This window comes from Hemiscyllium ocellatum, chromosome 18, assembly GCF_020745735.1.
Source record: "Hemiscyllium ocellatum isolate sHemOce1 chromosome 18, sHemOce1.pat.X.cur, whole genome shotgun sequence".
Classification (NCBI taxonomy): Eukaryota; Metazoa; Chordata; class Chondrichthyes; order Orectolobiformes; family Hemiscylliidae; genus Hemiscyllium; species Hemiscyllium ocellatum.
In genome coordinates, this window is record NC_083418.1 from 56,543,038 (window position 1) to 56,568,442 (window position 25,405).

Consider the following 25,405-nt stretch of genomic DNA (forward strand, 5'->3'; position numbering starts at 1 on the left):
TGAAAATCCTGTCCCGAGGATTCCTTCCAACAACATGCCCACCACTGCTATCAGGCTCACAGGTTTGTAGTTGCCTGGCTTGTCCTTACAACCCTTCTTAAACAGTGGCACCACATTAGCCAACCTCTCATTTTCCAGTACCTCACCTGTAACTTTTGATGGCAAGAGGCCCAGCAATCACTTCCCGAGCTTCCCTCAGCATTCTAGGGTACACCTGATCAGGTCATGGGGATTTATCCACCTTTATGCATTTCAAGACATCCAGCACTTCCTCCTCTGTAATATGGACATTTTTCAAGATGCCACCATCTATTTATCTACATTCTATATCTTCCCTGTCCTTTTCCACAGTAGACACTGCTGCAAAATACTCGTTTAGTATCTCCCCCGGCACCACATAATGGCCGCCTTGCTGATCATTGAGGGGCCATATTCTCTCCCTAGCGGCCATTTTGTCCTTAATGTATATGTAAAATCCCTTTGGATTCTCTTTCACCCAATTTGCCAAAGCTATCATATGTCCCCTTTTTGGCCTCCTGATTTTCCCCTTAAATATACTCGTACTGCCTTTATACTCTTCTAAGGATTCACTCGATCTATCCTGCCTATATCTGACATATGCTTTCTTCTTTTCCCTAACCAAACTCTCAATTTATCCACAGAGAAAGTGAGGACTGCAGATGCTAGAGATCAGAGTTGAGAGTGGTGTTGGAAAAGCACAGCCGATCAGGCAGCATCCAAGGAGCAGGAGAGAATTGACCTTTCGGGCATAAGCCCTTCTTCAGGAATATATGCCCTTCCCGATGAAAGGCTTATGCCCGAAATGCCGATTCTCCTACTCCTTGGATGCGGCCTGACCGGCTGTGCTTTTCCAGCACCACACTCTTTCCTCAATTTGTTTAGTCATCCAGCATTCCCTACACCTGTCAGCCTTTCCTTTCACCCTAACAGGAATATACTGTCTCTGGATTCTCTATCTCATTTCTGAAGGTTTCCCATTTTCCAGCCATCCCTTTACCTGCAAACATCTATCCCCAATCAGTTTTTGAAAGTTCTTGCCTAGTACCATCAAAGGTACCCTTCCTCCAATTTAGAACTTCACCTTTTAGATCTGGTCTATACTTTTCCATCAGTATTTTAAAACTAGAAGTATTATGGTTGCTGGCCCTAAAGTGCTCCCCCACTGACACCTCAGTCACCTGCCCTGCCTTATTTCCCAAGAGTAGGTCAAGTTTTGCACTTTCTCTAGTAGGTACATCCACGTATTGAATCAGAAATTTTTCTTGTACACACTTAACACTATGGCAGTCCCAGTCGATGTTTGGAAAGTTAAAATCCCTTAAAGTCCCATGTTCCTAACCATGTCCTGAGTTCATCTGCCTTCCCTGTTAGGTCTCTTGCATTGAAATAAATGCAATTTAATTTATCAGTCCTACCTTGTTCTCTGCTTTGTCCCTGCCTGTCCTGACTGTTTGACTTGCTCCTTTTCCAAACTGTACCAGTCTCAGATTGATCTCTTTCCTCACTATCTCCCTGGATCCAATTCCCCCACTTTACTAGTTTAAATCCTCCTGAGCAACTCTAGCAAATCTCCCTGCTAGTATATTAGTCCCCTTCCAATTCAGGTGCAATCCATCCTTCTTGTACAGATCACTTCTCCCCCAGAAGAGATTCCAATGATCCAAAAATGTGAATCTTTCTCCCATACACCAGCTCCTCAGCCACGCATTCATCTGCTCTATCCTCCTATTCCTAACCTCTCTAGCTTGCAGCACCGGGCGTCATCCAGATATTACTACCCTCAAGGATCTCCTTTTTCAAGTCCTGCCTAACTTTCCATATTCTTCCTTCAGAATCTCATCCTTTTCCCTTCCTATGTCATTGGTTCCAATGTGTACAATGACCTCCTACTGGTCCCTCTCCCCCTTGAAAACATTCTGCACCCTCTCTGAGACATCCTTGATTCTGGCACCAGGGAGACAACACACCATTCTGATTTTTCTCCGGCTACAGAAACTTCTGTCTGTGCCTCTGACTCGAGAGTCCCCTAACACAATCAATCGCTTCGAACCCAATGTACCCCTCATTACATTAGAACTTGTCTTGATACCAGAAACTTGGCTGTTCGTGCTACATTCCCCCGCCTACATTTTCAAAAACTGCACATTTATTTGAAATGAGGATAGCCACAGAAGACTCCTGCTCTATCTGCCACCCTCTCTTACCTTACTTAGAGTGAACCCATCTATGTGACTGTCTGTGGCTTTTCTCATTTCCTATAACTTCCATCCATCACACCCCCTTGCTCTTGTAAATTCCTCATTGCCTCCAACTGTCACGTCAATCGATCCATTCAATCTGGTAGGATTTGCAACCAACAGCATTTATTGCAGATATAATCCTCAGTAACACGTAAACTCTCCCTAAACTCCCACATCCAAAACGATTGCTTCTTCAAATCTACAGGCCCAGAAAATAGCACCATCTTATTCCTTATCAAAATATTGCCCCAGGCTAACTTAATACTTGTTAAAATAAAACATACTCACTCTACTCACTATTGTAGACTTACAGCAAGGCTATGCTTACAACTATTCACTTATCTGTTTCTGTACTGTGACGTCTCCCAAACAGGTCCTTCCAAGATCAGTTGTGAATTTCGCTGGTTGTTAAGTTCTCCTAGATGCACTCTGATTCCAGTGACACATGAATTCAAACAACAAAGGCAGTAACTGCGCAGGTTCACTGCTGTGTCAGTTAGCAATACGGTTTTCTTTTGTTGTCTAATTTCCCTATTTCTCTGCAGTTCGAAACTTTTACAATTTCACCCTCTTCTCCATTCGTATTTTCTCCCTCCTGACTTTTTCCACAGTATTTTTTCCTCAATTATATTTTTTTTTCTGATTTTTTTTATCCTTGTTTTCTTCTAATCCAAGACTTTTCTCCTTCTCTAAGTCAAGGTTTTTCTTTCATTTCTAGAGAAAAGAGGCCAACTTGATTATACATTTTCTTGAGAGCTTTAACCTTTCAGTCCTGGAGGCTAAGAGGTAGGAAGGCAAATCTATTAGGTGGGATGGTGGTGGACCAGAAAGCTGCCACTTTCTTAATTAAGTTGTGGTCAGGGAGTGATCAATTGTAACCACTTAAGGTTTATTCCCACGTGAGCTGCCACTATCTCAGCTCTAGGAAAGACAGAAAAGAGTAAACTTACCAAATTAGTGAACAGTGCAAGCAGGCTCCCAGGTCAATGTGGGCAAGAGGAAGAAAGTGGCTAGGGGTTGGGAGGGGGGAGGCCCCTCAACCTGTGCCTTCACCAAGTGTAATTTTCAAAGTTGAGGATGATACAAACCCAGGTGGGAATGTGTGTTCAGGAAAATAAATTGGACGGCTTGGCGAATGGGCAAGAACATGGCAGATGGACCATAATCTGCAAAAATGTGAGATTATCCACTTTGGTAGGACAAGCAGATCTGTAATGTATTTTGTAAATGGTAAAGAGGTTGGAAACTGTAGATGTACAAAAGGTGTCCTTGTCAATAAGTCACTGAAGGCTAACACGCAGGTGCATTACAAAGCTTCATGTGATATTAGTCTTTATAACAAGAGGATTTGAGTGAAGGCATAGTAAAGCTTTGTTTCAATTGTATAGGAGCATGGTTAGATCACTCCTGGAATATGGTGTCCAACTTTGGTCTCCTTATCTTAGAAAAGATATTATTGCCATAGAGGGAGTGCAATGAAGACTTGGTCCTGGTATGGCTGGACTGTCCTGTGAAATGAGATTGGGCAAACTGGGCATATATTTTCTTGAGTTTTTGGAAGAATCAAAGGGGATCTCGTTGGAACTTACAAAATGGTGAAAGGGACAGGCAGGAAAGATGTTTCCCCTGGCTGGGGAATCTAGAACCAGCAGCAAATTTAAAAAGGGATTTGTTATTTAGTCTGAGATAAGATGCAAATTCTTTATTCAGAAGTTTGTGAATTCTTTACTCAGAAGTTTTAGAATTCACCACCAGAGGGTTCACAAGGCTCAGTCTTTTAGTATATTTAAGATAGAGGATTTCTGAATACCAGCAGTACAATGATTATGGTGAAGAGGTGAGTAAAAGGCACTGAAGTGTTCAAACAACTGTGATTGAATGGTGGTGCAGGCCAAGTGGCGAAATGACCTGTTCCTTTGAAGATTTGCCCTTCAAGAATCAAGTTTACAAACACGGTTTGCTTATTATAACAACAGCAACTATACATTTAATCAATTCACTGTTCCTAAAACAGAACATATAGGATTTCAATGATCTTGTATACAAATCACAGTAAGTTAACCTGGAGGTATTATGCACTATTTGTAAATTTGTTTATTAGCCTTTATTACAAGGGGTTTGCAACACAAGGGTAAGGAAGTCTTGTTGCAATTTATTAGGCTTTGGTGAGACCACACTTGGCATGTTGTGTACCTAAGAAAGTTACACTGGTTTCAGAACAGCTGCAATGAAGACTCACAAGGTTGACATTCTGTGGTCAGAGGGCTGTCCAATGTTGAAAGATTGACTACAACAGGCACATATACTCTCAAGTTCAGAAGATTGACAGATCTTATTGAAATATACACAATTCCAAGAAGGATTGATGGGATAGATGCGAAGGGACTGTTTCCCCTGGCCAGTAGGTCTACAACTAGACTCAGGATGTCAACCATTTCGATCTGAGAAAGGGATTTCTTTCTTCAGAGGACATCGAATCCTTGGAAGTCTCTGTCCCAGAAAGCTGTGAATGCTTACTTGTTGGATATATTTAAAACAGAGACTAACAGATTTTTATGCACAGTGGCAATCTGGGTTAATGAGAATAGGCAGGGAAAATGGAGTTGAGACACATGAAGAGGCAGGGTATGGAGGAATTTGGACCATGTGCAGGCCGATGGGATTAGTTTAGAATGGCATCATGCTCAGCACAGACATGGTGGGCTGAAGGGCCTATTCTTGTGCTGTATTTTTCTATGTATGAGCATGCCAGTCCTCCTCTTGCTAAATCGTAAGGTTGCTCAAAGATTGTATAATCTACTCCTGCTCCTATTCTTGTAAGCATAATGCACTATAACTCAAGCTGCTGAATGGCTTATGTCTGTTCCTGATGTTCTCATGTACAATCTTCTACTGTGCAGGATGAAAATTTTATAATTGGAAAATCTGCAAATCAACAGGTCAGGATATGTTGCATGTACCACTTTTATCTTGAGGTACATGATTAATTCAATATTTTTGCATGAAATGCATCTGCTTGTGTTTTGTTAATTAAGGTTTGATCTAACTATCAGATAATTCTCAGATAATTGAACTTATTTAAGCAAAAGATTAGAACAAATTGTTGGACCATGTCTGGATATGAATGGAATGCAGCGTGTCTTTTTTTTAAACAAAAGCGACTCCAATCCAAAGCAATTCACTGCATGAAAAATGCTTTGTGATGTCACAAAATGTTATTAGGTACAGCATCAATGCAATACAGGTTTTTCTCTTTTACCCTTGTAATTGAGAAAGTACCACAATTACATACAGCAGGGCAGCAAACGGAAACCTTGGCACTTACACATAAGGCAACTCGATTGCATGGCTCAAGCCTAAAAGAAAATTGAAACATTATAAGCGGAGATGGTATTGACAGAGAGTAACTTCCTTTAAAACACTTGGTCCATTTGAGCTCCTGGACTGGCTTTTGATCACTCAATAGGTTGTGGGGGATGGGGGGGTCAATAGGATTGAGATAAGACGACAGTTCTTCCCTTGAAGGATTGGGAATCTTTGGAATTGTCGAACCAGAGAGCTGAGTATATGCAATACACAGATCGATAAAGATTTGGATATTAAGAGAATGAAAGGGATTTTGAGGTAATGCAGAAGGTGCAGCTGAGGTGAAATATCAGCGGTGATCATATTGAATGGCAGAGCAGGCTCAGGGGACTGAATAGTTTACTCCAGCTCCTATTTATTTTCTCCTGAAGTGTCAACTATTATACCATGGGCTAGGCTTGATTTACAAGCTTTTTTTTTCTGCCATCACTTCCATTAATTTTGTACAAAATATCCACCACACTCATTTGCTGCAGCAATATATATTTTAATTCAAAGTGAATCTTGACAATAATACACCATAAACTCTTATTTTTGACACTCACCAAAATAGTCACCTGGAAAACCCGCTTTATGTGACAAGGTACGAAGGCTTGGTCACATTTAAATCACTGAGAACTAGCAAGAAATACTATCGCAAACTGTAAGAGACATACATCCATAAAAATTTTCCCAGTCCTCATATTGTAAATATTGCACAGTGCAATTGCTACATGGCAAACTAGTGTAGCATTAAAATCAAAAGCAAAAAGCCACAAAAAATCTACAATTTTTAACAGTAACAGTTCCAACTAAATAATCAAGTCTACGTTGTTGTGTAATCTAAACAACAGGTTTCTATAACTTGCAGTGTTGATTTAACTTTTATTGAACTGTTGTCAAGTTAAGGGCTAAGCTGATAAAGGAGAGGACGGGTCTAGGAAAGAAAAGATTGATACCACTCATTCCCTTAAGTTTCCATCCAATTGTGAGCCTCTACCCAATCAAAACTAATTGGTTCAACTTGATTAAAGACAAAATGTTTTGAGATATGTTTTATTTTCAAAATGCACTCCCAATCACACATAAGGATCCTGAATTTGATTTCTAAGCATAACTAAAACTGAATTAAAACCCAATATGCATGTAAGATGAGAGTCCAAATTTAAAATGAGGTGGGTATAATATTATTTCCTTGCCTCCAATGCCCATTCCTGCTTTTCACAGTGTCTTATTTAAGAGTGACTTTAAGGCATTAACCAGTGGATAGAACTCAAGAAAAAAAACTGAATGCAACACTTTGGTGAAGTACTCAGGCATCACGATATTGTCGTTCCACAGTGCTATGGCCTATCTAGCTGACACAAGTTGTTTCCCCTCAGTTACCAGTCCTGTATTTAGAGTTCTTTTGTTTTTTTTTACAAACATATGGTGTCTATTGATAAAAATAGAACTATGCTAGAAAGCACCAAATTTTTCAAGAGGTACAATATATTTTATAAATTTGAATTAACTGTACAACTGTTCTGTGGTTTAAAAGCCTCTGCGCTTAGGCACATTGTCTTCCTTGGCTATGACTAAAGGCTGATGTTGAATAAAACACTGCTTTGTTTAGTAGATATACAACCCTCTCCCCAAAAATGGTTATACTCAAAGTTAGCTTATTGAAGTCAAACTGGTGCTGCTTATTAGTGGTGTGTTAGAATCTTTAATGTTTTTTTCCTAAATTTAGAAAATATAAATAAAGTATACAGAAATCAGGTTCTGCACACTGGCTGCTGGTTCCAGTAAATAATTAAAAGATTCTATATTGCAGCAGCAAACTGTATTAGCAAAAAAAACAAAGTTAAGTCAATTCTGCAAGCTACAGCGATTCAGATTCTTTAACACAATGCCGATATGAAAACATAAAAATTAAGTTACATCAATACATCCATTTATATGCAGTGATGATCTCGAAGTTACTTAAGGTAAAATACTGATGCAAAAACACACACCCAAAAATAAAAACAAAAGCAATTAAAAGTTTCATCATTTACAATACAGTAGTTACAAAGACACTCCAAACAGTAACGCCAAAATTAATCAAAACCCACTTCTAGTTAATGTAATCAGACTTACAGAAATGAGAAGGCTAAGTAAGAACAGTTAATAATCACCTATTTCACAGCTAATTGAAGTGGCAATCATTATATAGCAGCTTATCTATAATACATTCAAGATAAATGTTACAATTTCTTACTTGCCCAAAGAACTAAAACATAGCCTCAAACTTTTTTATTGAAATTCTGAAAAAAGTTTTTTTTTAAAATTAACCTTTCTTTGCTACCCCCTTTTTTTTTGAGTATTTTTCTTGAGGTCTATGCAAAGTTGCTAACCTTGCTTAGGAAATGGGATGACAGGAAAAGTCTTTGGTGCTGCGAAAAGCAAATTCATTTTAAAAAAAAATTATTTTATGACGCGCATACCAGAAAAATGCACAGAGCGCGTAGTTCATTTTATCTCCCTGACGGAATGTATAAAATAAGCAAGTAGACACTGAACAAGCTAAAAATGAAACAAAATAAAAACAAAATGATAAAAAGGGTAAAATTTGTCACATGCATAAATGATAAAATTGCACACAAAAAACTTGCACCTCGTCAAGCCTCAGGACTAAATAGTATATTACTACGTATATCAAATACTGCATGGTCTGCTCAAGCTAAGGTAAAACCATATCATGAGTCATTGAGTATTATGAATTGCATTTTTTTTTCAATTTTCTAACCAAAGCCATGCCACCACATATCTAATCATTTCACTAAATTCCATAAACAGCAAACTTCTTTTTAAAAAGAAACACACACGCGCACACTTCTATTTCGATTGTATTGCAGATTATTATTTTTTTGACAGTATAAACACTGCTCATTATAGACGAGTTTAAAGTAGAAACCAGTGATCAAATTATCTGAGTCAATTTCTGAATGCTTGCTCTACACCTCTGGTATCTCTAGGTCATTCCGAAAGGAGGAAAGCAGACTCAGCCCACAACCCGCAAAGCACAAAAAAAAGCTATTCCTCAAAGGATAGTATAAGCATACCACACGCCAAACCTGAAAAACTAAAGCACTAATGTTCCCCCTACTTTTCCATTCATTTATCTTTTATTTCAATCACTGGATTAGATAAGAATTCAAGTGCTACAGTCCATAACATAGTAACATTAACAACCTCAAAATATTTAAGGCACTATGTGTGTGAAAACTATTGTTACTGACGACACTGAAGAGTAAAAAACCCTATTTTAGGCAATTCTTGCCCATGCAAAACACATGCAGGTGTGGAGAGCAACGGCCCCAACCCCTTTAGGTTAAAGACTGAACACTGAAAAAACACTAAAGACACAGGGGAAACCACAAGTATATTTGCTTGTACACCGGCAGACAGAATATGCACCCTTTGCCCTCACAGGGTTAATAGCATGGCTTCACAAGTGTGTGTGTCACACGTGTCTTGCAGTGGATGCAACAAGGCAATACAAAAGTGGAGAGCTATCCCTCTCCCTCTTGCCCCGTGCTCCTAGCGGCTTTGAATCACCGCACACATCCTTGGACCTAACACAATGGCTGAAATAGTTGTCTCATCGAATGTGCAAAGACACATTAAAACTGGGTTTGAGTTAAAGCTCAGCTTTTTGTTTCTTTTGTTTATGCACCTTTTATGTACCATGATTAACAAAAACACAATGAAGAAATGAATTTCTTGTGCCACGGCTTAGAATTATTCTTTAATTGGTTATGCGTTCCTTCAATTCCAGATGCTTTACACATGACTGAGCCTTAGGCCAGTTTCTTTTTGTTTTGTTCTGTAATCTTCAAATATAGGGATACTGGCTGAGCTTTGTTGGACTTAATGGGAATCCAGTGTAGACGGGAGATGCAATATAGGAGTGAGGATGAAACATTGGTTTGTACTGGTTCTGATGAATGGTTGGAGAAGGCAGAAGACGGGGATTGAGACCAAACGGGATTTGGTGAAGCAGGCCATTGTGGTGAGAAATACTATAGGCCGTGGGTTGCATGACAGGCCTTGAAGTACATGGGGAGGCCAACAGATGGGCCATGGGAGCTGTGTTGCCCAGGGGACCCGACGGGGGGTAGGACAAGATGGCGGGTTGGCCCCCGAGTTGTGTGTTTCCGGTCAGATGTCCATGGGCTGTAGTGTGGTTGGGACTCCCGTGAGCAAAAGAGAAAGGGTGGCCAGCGATTGTGGGTGCGATGAAGGCCTGTTTTCTCCGGTGCCCATAATTACCATTCCATTCCTGAGGCATCGATCCGTAGTGCTGAACCTGTAAAAACATTCATGCTGTAATCAGCAATCGCCCAAATCACTCAAAAAAGGATGCCAAGAATAAATCAACATTCTACAGAAAATTTGCAGTTCACCCCAGTAATTTGCTGGTTTATTTAATCACTAGCCTAATAGGTATAGGTACTATGATCAATTGACCACGGTACAGATTGAATGCTTGGACAGATACGCTCTTAACAAAAATTATCTTGAAGGATCTGAACAAAGACAAATCATAAACTCTTCACTGTGAAATGTACATTTGATGAAGGTGAATTGGGATCTGTAAAAGAGGATGTTTTCTTAGAAGTTGATTCCAGTGTTGGTGAGGTCACACCTGGAATACTATGTGAAATTTGTCTTCTTCACGTTAAGAAGGACATATTCACCCCAGAGAGTGTGGTTCATAGGATGAAGGGATTATCCTATGAGAAGCGATTGAGTAAACTAGACCCATATTCACTGAAGTTTAGAAGAATGAAATGTAAGCTCATTAAGCATATAAAATTCTTAAGAGGGTTGAGAAAATGTATACTTTGGATAAGAAATGAGAACACAATCTCAGAACAAGAGGTAGGCCACTTAGCATTCAGATGAAGAGAAACCTCTTCTTTCAAAAGGGTATTGATTATTTCTATTTCTGCTCACATGTGGTCTCCTTTACTTGGAGACTCAGCCTTGATGACGGCTTTGTGGAACACCTCTGCTCTATGAGAAGACCTTGAGTTTCTGGTTGCCAACCACTTTCAACACTGTGTTCTCACACCAACATTTCTGTCTCAGGATTGCTGCACAGCTCCAATGAAGCTCAACACAAGCTGGAGGAACAACACTTCATCTTCTGCCCAGCTCCCTTGTATCTTTCAGGACTTAGCATTAAGTTTACCAATTTCCTCTTTGTTTGTTACCTATCTCTACATCCCCAGGTCCTGTTGGGTATAGGTTGCTCCTGACACAGCTAACCCATTTTAATGATTCACACTTCCCCATAACATCCAGTCAGCATTTACATCTCTCCTGGCTTGCTGTCAGCAACCCCTTTTTCTGCTTCTCTATTTTTTGCCCTCAGGCACCATCTCCATCCCCTCCCACCACACCTCCTCCCCTTCCCTCATCAGCATACACACCACGATTTCCCAGTTGCTTTCAATTCTGATGAAGAGTCACTAGACTGTTAACTCTGTTTTTGTCTCCACAGCTGTTGCCAGACTTGCTGAGTGTCTCCAACACTTTGTTTTAGTTTCAGATCTCCAGCACCTGCAGTCCTTTATTTTAATTTTATGATTATTTCTAATTCCCTACCTCCCAGACCTGTGGGTGCTCAGTCATTAAGTATATTCAAGGCAAGGATTGAGAAATGGCTGGGAATTAAAAGATAGTGTGAGAAAGGATAGAAGACAAGACATGATCTTGCTGATTGGCAAAGCATACACAATTGTTTATTCCTGTACCTATTTCAAAGGCTTTTAACAAGAAGGCAAAATTACTTCTATGCATGGTAAAGTGTGAGCACCTGTGTGTATATGAATAAAGTCTGTTTCACACTTCCCAATATTGGCTGAGTTCACACATACCTGACCAAAATTCACGTGTTGCTGTTGGAATGCTGTTACAGACTTCTGCTGGCGATTACCTACAGTTGAAAGCTGGCTTATTCTTTCAGGTGCAGATCGGCCCTGGCTCAATGACTGACATGTCGCATCTGGAAGTGAAAACCGGTTCAACATGATTCTGGGACTATCAGGTTGCTTCTAGACTTGGCCATTTCAAGCCATTTCAGAATCTGCAACTTGCACCAACAAATAATTTTCCCATGTGTATGAAATAGCCAGAGAGAAAAAAAACTTTCCTTCTTAATACCTCACTTCTCCCTTGCAATAAAGGATATTTACTTATATTTTTTCTTATGGGGCCCTCTTGTGATGCAGTGGTAATGTCTCTACCCCTGGATCAAGAGGCCTGGATTCAAGCCCCACCTGCCCCAGAGGTGTGTAATAGTGTCTCTGAACAGATTGATCATCAAAGTAAAAAAAAAGGAAGACTAGGCCATTCAGCCTTTAAGGGGCAGCATGGTGGCTCAGTGGTTAGCACTGCTGCCTCACAGCAACAGGGATCCCAGGTTCAATTCCAGCCTCGGGTGACTGTCTGTGTGGAGTTTGCACATCCTCCCTGTGTCTGCGAGGGTTTCCTCCGAGTGCTCCGGTTTCCTCCCACAGTCCAAAAATGTGCAGGTTAGGTGAATAGGCCATGCTAAATTGCCCATCGTGTTAGGTGCATTAGTCATAGGGAAATGGGTCTGGATGGCTTACTCTTCAGAGGGTCGGTGTGGACTTGTTGGGCTGAAGGGCCTGTTTCCACACTGTAGGGAATCTAATCTAATAACCAAGAAAGGTGGCCAGTGTGGTGCACATCCTTTTTGGGCAAACCTCGTTTCAAATCTGTACCTGGACCATGCAATTCTAGGAATATGTTAGTTCAATTCTGAATTTCTGTGAACACATTAACAATTTAATTTACCTACAGGTTACACTTAAGGTTCACATACCACTGTATGTAAAAACAGTACACGTATTCCAGGACTCGAAAGAAAATATTATCCAATTTATCTGTAGCTGGCCACTGCATCAATTTCCTCTTGTTCATTGCTAAGGATACATATAGTATTGGGATGTTTTAAAGGCAGCTGTGGGAAGTTACGCATACAAAAGAATTCAGTTGGATTATTAAAAAACATTTTGTAATGTTCTCCATTCGCTTGGGATGTACGTTCCACCAATTCTAGTCAGTTGTACATCGTCAATACTGTGTTTCAAAAAATGATTTCAAATAATTCTGTTCGACTATAACCTGGTGTCATGTGACTTCAGCTACTCAGGCTCCAAATATTCTGGACTTCCCTCCTAAATTTCTCTCCTGATTTCCGGTAGTCCATAAACCTGTCTCTTTGTGCCTGAATTCCTCATATTGTTGAGTGTTTGTTAATGCTCTTGTGAAACACTTTGCGATATTTTATTGCATTAATGCGTGCATATTCAACTGCACTGAAATAAAAAGTTGAAAGCATAATGAGCACAAAATCTTCTACAATTACATGGATACATAAAAAAGCAAGTTAAAACAAGAAACTTATTAACTACCTATAGTCACTATTAACCCTGGTATGCAGAAGGAACCAAGCATTTACTGAATTGTCTACATGCAATGCAATTTTATTCCCTTTGCTCAGTAAAGAGACATTGCAGAGATCTTGATTGAACTCACACAGATGATAAGGAGCTGAGAAAGTAGTTTATGGTTTAAATTCCCCCACTGGTCTACCTCACTTTTTGTAAAAATGATTCTCAGACTAAGAACAGTATTTTAAAAGTAAGATGCAATACACTGTAACCTTTCCACACAGGGAAGCTGAGTTACGAGACACCAGTTGTCTGGAAGTGTTTTCAGCAGACTTAGGCAATTTTAGAACAGCTTTTGTGAGCTGAAACATAATAGATACTGAATTTGAATAAGTAATTCAATTTTTATTATTGCTTTATGTTGCAGAGTGTTACTGGATTACACACTTGTAGTTGAATATTCTAATGTTTTTCAATGCTGCAGAAAATTCCAAAATCCAGAATGACTTGGACACAAACTTTCTGGACTTGAGAATTATTTCGGAAACATAACTATTGACAGAATGGAGAGGTCTAAGTGTAATGTAGCTGAAGAATAAGTGTCATAGCTAAAAAATAACTGAGCTAGGTTCCTGTCAACTTTCAGCTTAGCTGTGTAGGTTGCACACTTAATTCTTTCTTTTCCTTCTCATCACAACCCTGAAGCTCAGCACAGCAGCCCCTGTTGCTCTAGTACAATTTTTTTTCTGATAGCAGCCAACTCCCTTGTGACACATTTTGAGCTTCTCTGTGTTGGATTGTCAGCAATTTGTGTACAAACGAATCATGCTTAAGTGGAGCTAGGCAGATGCTACTTAAGCTATAGGAGCCTTTTGGGATAACAAAATCTTCTTGCGTTATAGAGGACCATGTGCCCTCTGGAAAAAAGCTATCCAATTTTGTCCCCATTCCAGCCTACTCCCAATAATCCATATTTCAAACTTTAACAGTCCAACTATTTGAACCCTTTGTCCTCTGATTACTAACCATTTGTCAGAGGAAACTGTTTCTCCTACGTTGCTCCACCAATTTTGATATTTTGGAATAACTCTGATATCTCCCTTTAATGTTCTTTTCCCTAAGAGAACAATACCAACTTCTTCAATGCCTCCTAGTATCCGAGTTCCCCATCCCATGTATCCCTTTGGAATTTTTCCTCAAGTGGCCAAGATTGTGTACAATACTTTATTAACGTTTTAGCATATCAATTGTCCCTATTTCCAAGGCTAAGCTTTCTGAGCTGCCTTTTCAACTTGCCTTACTACATTCAAGGACCTATGAATAAGTACCTCCAGGTCCCTCTATTCACGTACCCCCCAGTCCCTCAAAATTATATTCTTCACAATGTTACTCCCTATAGTTGGCAAGTCGGGAATACTTCAGTATAACTTTTCAGGACAGGTTTCTAATATCCCTTATTCTCTGTCCTATGCTGTTTGCATCACCAGCCCCCTTTTACAAGATGATCTTTGAATCAATTCTAACCTTCCTGTCCTGCAACTGACTGCTTGCGGCAGTTACAAATGTAACTCTCTCTGACCATGCATACAAAAGCAAGTCCTTACCTGCGTTTGAGACCTGCTCACTCAAGTCTGTTATGGAGATTGAATTGCTGTTCTGCACTCTCATTGGTGGCACCACCATGGTGCGCACAGTGGGCTTGCTGCTGTCTGTTCCCTTGCAGTTCATGCCGCCTGAATTCTGATTAGCCGCATCCTGAAGTAATTGCTCTTCCAGAAAAGGACTTTCATTTTGCCCTGAAGACTCACTAGTTGGTGACCCATCCACTGTGTCACAGCCACTCTCGGGCTCATCTTCTGACATGCTGGAATATCAATGATGATAACATGGTGGTTCAGGTACTGGTCAGTGTCAGTCATTCATATGTTTCACATCATACAATTGCTTCATGAAAGGTGCTTGCATTTATACAGTACCTTTCAAAACCTCTAGATGTACCCAGTGTGCTTCACATCTAATGAAATACTTCAGTTCTGTAGTAAAGTCGCTGTGGTAATATAGGGAAAGGTCTCAGCCAAGCTGCACGTGACAAGGATCCACAAACAACCAAATAATTGTTTTTTTCAGTCATAGCACTGAAAAAAGGGCACTTTGGCTTATCAGGTTCAAACCGGACAAAACAACTACCTAGCTCTCCTGATTCCATTTTCCAGCAGTTGGCCCTTACCCTTCTATGGCTTGGCATTGCAAGCACACATTGAAAGTCTTCTTAAACGATCTAAGATTTTCTATCTATACCAGCCTAACAGGCAATGAATTTCAGATTCCCACCACCCTCACATCCTCTTTAAACCTTCTTCACCTTGCCTTACATCTAGTGCTATTAATTGAAGAAAAATATAGGCCTCGGGACAATAGAAAAAATTCACCTGTTTTTCTTCACAAAGTGTCTTGAGACCAGGCATATCCATCTGAAAGGGCAAATGGGGCCTCAGAATTAATACTTAATCTTGGACTGAAAGATCACTCTGTCATTACTGAATCTAGGAATAGCAGTCTAAAGATTATCAGTGATCTGAAGTCCTTGAAATGAAACCTGAACCTATAACCTCGCAATTCAGAGGTAATTGTTTTACCATGAGTGAGGTTACAGCCAAATGAAAATATGTCGTTTGTCTCTCCTACCTCCTTTATCCCCTACCCAGCAATGTTTTCCATTTTTAAAAAATGCACAGAAAAAGCATGTTGACAAACCCAGCCTGATGGGGATTCCTTCCCATTCCTCTGATCCATGAATGTTTCAGGGTTGTCATGCCAACAAGACTTGGTGACCTCTGGCAGGAACAATGAATGCCAGCTCTCTGTAGGCCTGTTTCCAGCCTACAGTCCTACAATACCAAGAAAGTGTTTCACCAGCAGCATTTTAATACCAGGTGTAGATGACAACAAATACCCAGCAGTAGTACTGATAGACTTTCCATTTCTGAAATCAGGCCAGGTATGAGAGAACACTTTAATGACAATGGGCTGAAGTTCTGAAAAAGGGTCACTGGACTTGAACAGTTAGTTTTGTTTTCTCTCCACAGCTGCTGCTAGACCTGTCGAATTTCTCCAGCAGTTTCTGTTTTTGTTGCTGAATTAGTGGTGCTTTCTAGTCCATGACTGCTTGTGGCAATATCAGGAGCAAACAAGAGTCTATCATATTTTGCTTTAAATAAAATTATGACTACATCAACAACAAATAAATCTAGGATTTGACTGTGCAGCCTGCAGCTGACATTACATAAATAGGAAGTAAAGTTACTTTGGATTAGACAGTAAACAGAGATTACATCTCTATGTTCATGGTTCAGGTTAACAATGCTATGATTCAACAAAGGACAGAAAATCATCAGGTTACACTTTAATTCTTGGAAGTTGAATAATTCCTCTCCAAAACCTATTTTAGTTAAACATTCACACAATATTAAATTTCACCTTCTGGTAGGTTGTATATTTGGGTGCGCTGTGAATAGAATTCGTTTTCCATAGGATAAACATCAGCTTAATCAGTTTGTGCCAATGTGTACGCACCACTAAAGCTTCCTTACATCTCTTATGATTTAAATCCATCATTGCAATCATCTATTCCCTTCTGCCTCACATTTTTATCTTTTTTCTCCTTAAGGACAGCTCTGCTGATCATTTCATACACAGCCTGTGATAGGGAGTTCCATATTCTCACCACTCTTTGAGAGAAGAAGTTTCTTTTGCATTTCTTGCTGATGATCGTGTATTGATGGCCCCTACATATGCTACCTCTTATGCGGAAGAACATTCCCTTTGCATCCATTTGACCAAAACCTTTCATAGTTTGAAGGATTACAATTAGGTTATGCCTCAGCCATTTTTTGCCAAGAGTGAGGAGCACCAGCCTGTCAATCCTTTCCTGATAGGCACATCCAGCAAGTTCTGGTATCATTCTTTTAAACCATCTAGAATCTTAGCAGGATAAGTGAGCTTCAGTTGTATGAAGAAACTGTACAAATTGGAATTATTCTCCTGAGAGTAAAGAAAGTTAAGGAGAGATGAAGAGATTTGATCAGACTTTTGATCATAGTTTTAGTAGACTAAATCAAAAGAAACTGTTTCAATTAGCAGAAGAATCTGTCTACCAGTGGATACAGTTTTATCAGGGAGGCAGTGGTATTATCACTGAATTGTTAATCCAGAGACTCGGGTATTGTCCTGGGGACCTGGATTCAAGTCCCACCACAGCAGATGATGGAATTTGAATTCAATAAAAATCTGGAATTAAGAGGTTTAATGATGAATATGAATCCATTGTCAATTGTCAGGAAAAACCTATCTGGTTCACTAATGTCCTTTAAGGAAAGAAACTGTCATCCATACCTGGTTTGGCTAACTTTAGGTCTTTTCCCCAGGATGGAGGAGTTCAAAACTAGCGGGATAGAATTTTAAAGTGAGAGGAGAGAAGTTTAAAAGGGACCTGAGGACCAACGTTTTCACACAGAGGGTGATTTGTATGTGGAATGAACTGCCAGAGGAAGTGGTAGATGCAGTTACAGTTACAGCATTTAAAAAAAAAACATTTGGACAGGTACACGAATGGGAAAGGCTTAGAGGGATATGGGCCAAACACAGGCAAACAAGAGTAGATTAGTTTGGAAAACTTGGTTGACCGAAGGGTCTCTTTCTGTGCTATATGATTCTATGATATGCAACTCCAACCACAGCAATGTGGTTGACTCTCAACTGTCCCCAGGCAATAAATGCTGGTCTAGTCAGAGATGCCTACATTCCGTGAGTCAACAAAAAAGGAGATAATTGTTTCTTGTCAGAAGAACCAGAGGTGAGATGAAGAGAAATGCTTTTGTGCAGTAAGTTGTTCAAATCAAACAAGTGCTGCTGGAAAGACGGTTTCAACAGCAACGCTCAAAGAGAAGCGTATACATACTGGAAGGGAAAAGAAATGAAGTATTATAGTATGAAAGGGTGAGGGAATGGAACTGATTGGATAGTTCTTTCAAAGAGTCAGCAAGGCTGGTACAATTGCAACATTTAAGAGGCATATGAATAGGAAGGGTTTGGAGGGGTATGGGCCGGGCGCTGGCAGGTGGGGCTAGACTGGGTTGGGATATCTGGTCGGCATGGACAGGTTGGACCAAAGGGTCTGTTTCGTGCTGTACATCTCTATGACTCTAAAAGCACAATGGTCTGGATGGATTATTCTATGATTTCTGGTCCCCCACTATTTTGTTATTTACTGAACCATTTATTTTAAATCATGTCAGAATTTAACAGAGAGGAACTAACTTGAAAATGTACACTTTATGTGCCATCCTCCAACTTGCACTTCCTGTTCTCTGATTGCACTGTAATCAGAGAACAAACACACTGAACCCAGCACAACATCTGTCTGTGGTCCATACCTGTTAGGTCTTTTGCAGGGAGATGGGCTGGACCGTGCTGAATTCGATGAGCTGGTGCTCAGGGTGCTGTCGGGGCTACTTAACGAACACACTCGGTCGATATTGAGGGTGCTCTGGCATGCCTCGCAGTCCGGACTGCCTTTACACCTGATGGTGATGGGATGGATAAAGAACAAACAATACCATCACGTAAAAATCAATCAGTATATGAGGAAATGACTCTGCAAAAAAACTCTTAACCAATTGCAGCATTTCTTTTTGTCTGGTCGTTTTACGATTCCCTTCCCATCTGCTATTTTGTTGGAACTGTTTGCACCCCCTCTGAATTGGTTGTTACTTGTTCCCTTACCACACCCTTCACATTGGAATGTCCTCTATATAATGATTTAATTACTTTTCCATCCACCCTATCCATTTGTTCTTAACTTCCCTCACTCCACCCAACTCCTTGCTTCTGAAATTGCTTAATAGTTGTTGGTATCTTCAACTTCTGAAAAAAGGCCAAAGACCTGAAATCCTTACTCTCTAAGATGCTCCTTAAAGTGTTCTCTTTGGCCATGTTTTTCATCACTTGGCCTAATATCCCTTTATGTGGCTCACTGTTCAATAATATTACTGTGCTGTTGAGATGTAACATGCTATTGTTGAAACATTAACTGTGCTTCTCTCCCCACAGATGCTGCATGACTTAATGAAGGTTTTTACAGCATTATCTTTTATTATTTAGAATTTCAGTGGTGACAGTGTTTTGCTTTATATTTTCAAATTCTATTGCTTTGTGACTCCTTGCAACGATGGCTCAGGTATGGTCTGCATCTCCCTGAGCTGTTTCATATTTTCTGTAGGAAACTCATACATCCACAACAGGGAACTAACTAGATGTGAGATATTTGAGCTTTTACTACACTGTCTATTTATCTGTTAAAATCCCCACAGAATACTCAATTTCTAATTAATTTTCTAATTACTTTCACCGAGATGAAATGATGTCAATGTTGAGCAAAGTTTATTTCCTTCCACGTTTAACATCAAATTCAGGCAGGGTGGCACAGTGGCTAGCACTGCTGCCTCACAGCGCCAGGGACCTGGGTTCAATTCCTGCCTTCGGGTGACTGTCTGTGTGGAGTTAGCACATTCTCCCTGTGTCTGCGTGGGTTTGCTCCGGTTTCCTCCCACAGTCCAAAAAAGATGTGCAGGTTAGGTGAATTGGCCATGCTAAATTGCCCGTAGTGTTAGGTGAAAGTAGTCAGGGGTAACTATAGGAGGGTGGGTTTATCTTCTGAGGGTAGGTGTGGACTTGTTGGGTTGAAGGGCCTGTTTCCACGCTGTAGGTAAATCTATCTTATCTATTTCCAAACCAGGCGGACTATGGGCCTGATTTCAATTTACGAGAAAGAACTCTAGAGCATTTTTAAGGCATCTGCGTTTAGTTAGCACCTTTTTACCTCAGGACATTTGAATGAGCTTCACACCTAACAATGTAAATATGGATAATGAAAGCAAAATTTTGCAGGTACTGGAGGTCTGAAATAAAAACAAAGTGCTGGAGAAACTTAGCAGATCTGGCAGCAACTGTGGAGAGAGAAACAGGATTAATGTTTCAAGTTCAATGAACGTCTGAAAAAGTGACAGTTCTTATGCTGTTGAAAAGAGGAGAATAGGAGTACATCGGACCAAATGGTAAGGACAACCCAGAACAAAAGGCAAAGGATGTGGTAATAATAGAAGAGGACATAATAGATGAAGTGTAGAAGTTGGTGTTAATAGCAGAAAATAGGTCAAACTTGCTAGGAATAAACCTATTCAAACAAAACCCTGGGACACAGGCATGGGGGCTGGAGGTAGCAGGTGAGAGGACGTATGAACCTCAGGTTGGATTTGAAGCCTGCAGCTGTTCCTCCATCTTCGATTAAACAATACAGCAGGCCTAGGGAGGAAATATTAGCATGGAAGCAAGATAATGTATTGAAATGACAAGCAACTGGAAGGTCAGGGTTATTCTTACATGGACAGCAGAGGTGTTCTGCACAGCAGTTACTCAGACTGCATTCGGCCTTCCCAGTATATAGGAGACTGTATTGTGAGCAGCAAATACAGCAGATGCGACTGAAAGAAATACAAGTAAACCATTGTTTTACCTGGAAAGTGTGTTTGAGACCTTGAACAGTGAGGAGTGAGGACGTAAAAAGGTCAAGTGTCACACCTTCCATGATTGCATGGGTATGTGCCATGGAGGGGACATAAAGATGTGAAGACTGAAGAAGAGTGGACGAGGTGTTGCTGCGGGAATGGTCCCTGTGGAATGCTGACAAGGGAGAGGAGGGTAAGATTCATTTTGTTATGACAGCTTGCTGGCATTGGTGGAACTGTCAGAGAATGACCTTACGAATTCAGAGACTGGCAGGATGGAAAATGAGCTCAAAGGGAACCCTATTGTTCAGGAATGGAAGGCAAGGGGTGAAGGCAAAAACACAGAAAATGGGTCAGAGACAACTAAGTGCATTGTCAATCATAGTGGGGTTGAGAATGCTCGATCAGGGATAAATGAAGACATATCAGAGGCACCCCTGCAGAAGGTGTCATCATCAGAAAAGATGAGATAGGAGATGAAGAAACTGGGAGAATGGGATGGAGTCTTTACAGGAAGCAGGGTGTGAGAAAGTATAGTAGAGCAACTGGAGTCAATGGATACTTGGACAGTCTATCCCCAGAAATGGATATAAAGAAGTCAAGGATGAGATGTACAAAGTTAAAAAGCACACAACACCAGGTTATAGTCTAACAGGTTTAATTGGAAGCACACTAGCTTTCAGAGCGTCGCTCCTTCATCAGATGTAGTGGAGGGCTCAATCCTAACACACACAATTTATAGCAAAAACTTACAGTGTGATGTAACTGAAATTATACATTGAAAAATTGATTGTCTGTTAAGCCTTTCATCCACTAGAATACCATGACAGTTTCACTTCTTTCATGTGTAAATCACAAAACCTTTTTTTCAAAAAAAAGTTGCATTCTCAGGTTGGCTGTTAACAATGGTGATAGCTAGACAATATGTTGAAGGTGTTAGTCCCCTGTGTTCTCTGTCTATGCCATGATGTTTAGATTGATTCTAATCTAAAAAGTGAAATAATGGAGTTTTACATGAATTCATGCAGTTTTTGAGCAAAGTACAGTGTAACCCTGCAAGTACAAACTCACTCTACAAAATATATGTGTGCATGTGGGTCTTTGTCTTTGTCTGTCTGGGTTGGGGATTGTGAGTATGAGAAAGTGTATGTGTGTGTGTAGTGAGTGGAGAGTGTCTTAAGCCTGTGAGGGGATGCATGTGTGACTGTATGTGTCTGTAAGGGTGTGTGTGGGTCTCTGTGTGCACATCAGTGTATATGTGTGTCCGTGTGTATAGGAGTGCCTGTGTGTGTGTGAGAGAGTGTGTGTGTAGGAGTATCTGTGTGTGTATATAGTGCAATGGTGGTCACCTATAATGTGACATGAACCTAAGGTCATGTGGGGTGAATTTGTACTTGCAGGGTTACATTGTACTTTGCTCAAAAACTGCATGAATTCATGTAAAACTCCGTAATCTCACTTTTTAGATTAGAATCAATCTAAACATCATGGCATAGACAGAGAACACAGGGGGCCAACACCTTCAACATATTGTCTAGCTATCACCATTGTTAACAGCTAACCCGAGAATGCAACTTTTTAAAAAAAAGGTTTTGTGATTTACACATGAAAGAAGTGAAACTGTCATGGTATTCTAATAGATGAAAGGCTTAACAGACAATCAATTTTTCAATGTATAATTTCAGTTACATCACACTGTAAATTTTTGCTATAAATTCTGTGTGTTAGGATTGAGCCCTCCACTACCACCTGATGAATGAGCGATGCTCCAAAAGCTAGTGTGCTTCCAATTAAACCTGTTGGACTATAATCTGGTGTTGTGTGATTTTTAACTTTGTACACCGGCATCTCCAAATCAAGGATGAGATGGGAAGAATCAGAGATGGACCAAGTGAAGGTGAGAGGGGGAAGGAAATTGGAAGTAAAATTATTTAATTTATCAAACTGCAGATGACAGCAGGAAGTAGCTCCACGTACTAGAGAAAGAGTTGCGAGAGGGATACCCACTTAGGGACTGGAGCAAGGAATATTCCAAATATCCCACAAAGAGGCAAGCATAATTTGAACCTTCACTTGGAGAAATTTTGATGAATTAAAAGGGAAATTGGGCTAAGTGAGAAATATTTCAGCGACGTGAAAGAGTGTGGTAGTGGATGAGGACTATTCAAGCCTTTCAAGGAAGTGGAAAGGCTTCAGACTATCCAGATGGAGAAGGAACTTATTGAGAAATTGCACATCCATGGCGAAAACGTAGTGGTTACAAACAGTAAACTAGGAAAATTGTGGATCTGACTAAAGCATCTTAGAATCATGATGTTCTTAAGAAGAATCACTGGATTCAAATCATTAACTCTGCTTTTTCTCTACAGATGCTACCAGATGTGCTGAATTGCTCCAGCAATTTGTATTTTGCTTCCAAATCTTCAGCAGCCACAGTTCTTTGTTTTACATAAGATCCATAAATGCAGGCAGAGGAGTCTTAACATGGGGAGAGAAAACAGAGCCAAGGCAGGAAGAAATACATTCAATGGGGCAGAACAGGCTGACACATTGGGTGTACCAGGGCAGTCTTGTTTCTGGATTGCAGGAAGGAGATTGAAATGGGCTGCATGGGATTGGGGTCTGAGGTAGAACACCATAAAAGGGAGATCTCCAGAAGAGATTAGGTTACTGACGGTCCTAGTAACATCTTGATGCTTAGCAGGTTTGACGACAATCAGAGTTAGACTTGACGGAATGGACTGCAGCCAGAGTGGATGAGGGGAAAAGAGAAAATAATGTGGCCCATGTCACGTCAATGGTTCTTGATGAAGAGATCAAGGATACATAAGGGGCCAGAAGGAGGGGTTACAGGAGTGTTTGCAGATAGATGGAAGGGCCGGACGGTGTGTGTGTGTGTGTGTGTGTGTGTGTGTGTGTTGGGGGGCCACTACGGCCAAGGTGAGGATTGAAGGTGATGGAAGAAGAGTTCAAGATCATGTTGTATTTGAAACTTGAAATTCATTGAGGTGGGGGTGGAAAGGGACAAAACAAAGTCCTTTGCTGAGCACTGATCATTCAGAATCAGAGAGTGGAACGTCAGAAGGAATAATGTATACACAACTGGATTGGGAATAGGCAAAGGGATGGGATTAGAGTGAAGAAAAGATCAGAGGGGTGTTAGGACCTGAGGTGTTGTGGCATTATGGAATGATTATGATGTAGGAAACACAGCAGTCAATTTGAAAACAGCAAATTCTTATAAACAGCCATGAGATAAATCAGCTAACTATATGTACTTTTGAAGACTTCAGTTAAGAATTATTTGTCCAAAATGCTGGGTATAACTCTCTTGTTTCTCTTCAAGATAGTGCTAAAGTTACTTTTATCCAAGAGGGCAGACAGCAGTCAGTTTAAAGCTGCAGCATTTGTTCACTCCTGCACTGCGTCAGCCTACGTTTTGTGCCTCAATTCTCATGGAGTGGGGCTTGGACACATTACATTTCTGACTCAGACGTTCACAAACATCAGCTGACTCTTGGCAACAATCCTTTTGTAGCAACTTGGTCAACAGTTAGTCCCAGGTAGAGTGCAAAAGTAACGGACTATCTTGTACGGTACGAAAATCAATGGTTAACCTCTTCTACACAAGAGAAGACTTACAATTCTGCACAACAGCTTTGTGGGCTTTTTACGCTGTGAACATATGTCCATTAAATTTTGTTTGAAAGTCGCCAAGTTTTTTGCATGTAAGCATTGATATGGAAATGAGAAATAAGGCTGCTGCATTTAGGAGTTGTGAACACAGCTCGTTGTGTTCATGATAAGCAGGCAGAGGCAAAGAGTAATACCTTGGAGGTACAAAAGGGTCAGAGAAACTTTGTAGATGTTACTCTCAAAAGGTCAAATAAGCAAGATAGAGTCAATCTCAATTTGCAACAAGTATTATTGATTGAAATCAATTATCGGGCATCTCCCACAACTGAACTGCCATGTAAGGGAGAAATCAACAGCAAGTTTTATCAAACTTTGAATATAGCAACTGCCCCAAGGCCTTTCACAAAGCAGAAACAGTTCCTGCTCAGTAACAGAAAATGTAAGAGAACATTACCATAGAACCATGTTTGAAAGATAATAAATGAAAACAGCAACAAGAGAAAAACGTGTGCAGACATAGAGTGACTTGAAAACATGGTTGGTCTGGGAAATAATAAAGGTCAGTCAGCACAGGGGCTCTGAGAGAATGGGTCTTTCTGCTACTATTGAAATTTTGGACAGTGGTCAAACCCCCTACAGGCAATACTTTAAATTGGTAGAATTCCACAAGTATTGGTCAGATAGGGTAGTGAAGAAGGCTTTTGGTATGCTTTCCTTTATAAGTCAGAGCATTAGTTGGGAGGTCATTTTGCAGCTGTACAGGACATTGGTTAGGCCACTTTTGGAATATCATGTGCAATTCTTAATAAAGTTAAGACAGAGGCAGCAGAAGATTAGATATGTTGAAGTTTATGGCTTGTGGAAACTGGGAAGTCAGCCAGAAGAACAGCAGAATACTCGAGGCTGATGGTGACCCAAGAAGGGTTGAGAGTTTCAGCAACAGGTAAGCTAAATTAGGGGCAGTGACAGGCAATATTGGAAATGGAAGGAGGTGTCCTGATGTTGGAGCTAACGTGGAGTTGGAAACTAATGTCATGGTCAAATAGGATGACAAACAGCTTACTCCATTCTCCCAGATCCACACAATTTTAATGTGAGTGGCAAACATAAATTATAAAGGAAGGGAGCTACCTGTTGGCTGGGTCCAGAA

General features: G+C 40.4%; 1 protein-coding gene across 5 annotated transcripts in view; it reads right to left on the bottom strand.

The window, feature by feature from the left end:
* Positions 1-6,093: 6,093 nt before the first annotated feature.
* Positions 6,094-25,405, bottom strand: part of hipk3a (homeodomain interacting protein kinase 3a) — a 260,923-nt gene continuing 241,611 nt past the window's right edge. For 4 of the 5 annotated variants that reach the window (XM_060839040.1, XM_060839038.1, XM_060839039.1 and 1 more), the window contains 4 exons: positions 18,490-18,636; positions 14,662-14,921; positions 11,516-11,643; positions 6,094-9,939 (listed from right to left, as the gene is read on the bottom strand). In XM_060839040.1, coding sequence (XP_060695023.1) covers positions 9,466-9,939; positions 11,516-11,643; positions 14,662-14,921; positions 18,490-18,636 — 1,009 coding nt within the window. In that variant the 3' untranslated portion in view covers positions 6,094-9,465. The remainder of the gene's footprint in view (positions 9,940-11,515; positions 11,644-14,661; positions 14,922-18,489; positions 18,637-25,405) is intronic. The other variant, XM_060839042.1, reaches the window with a different exon arrangement.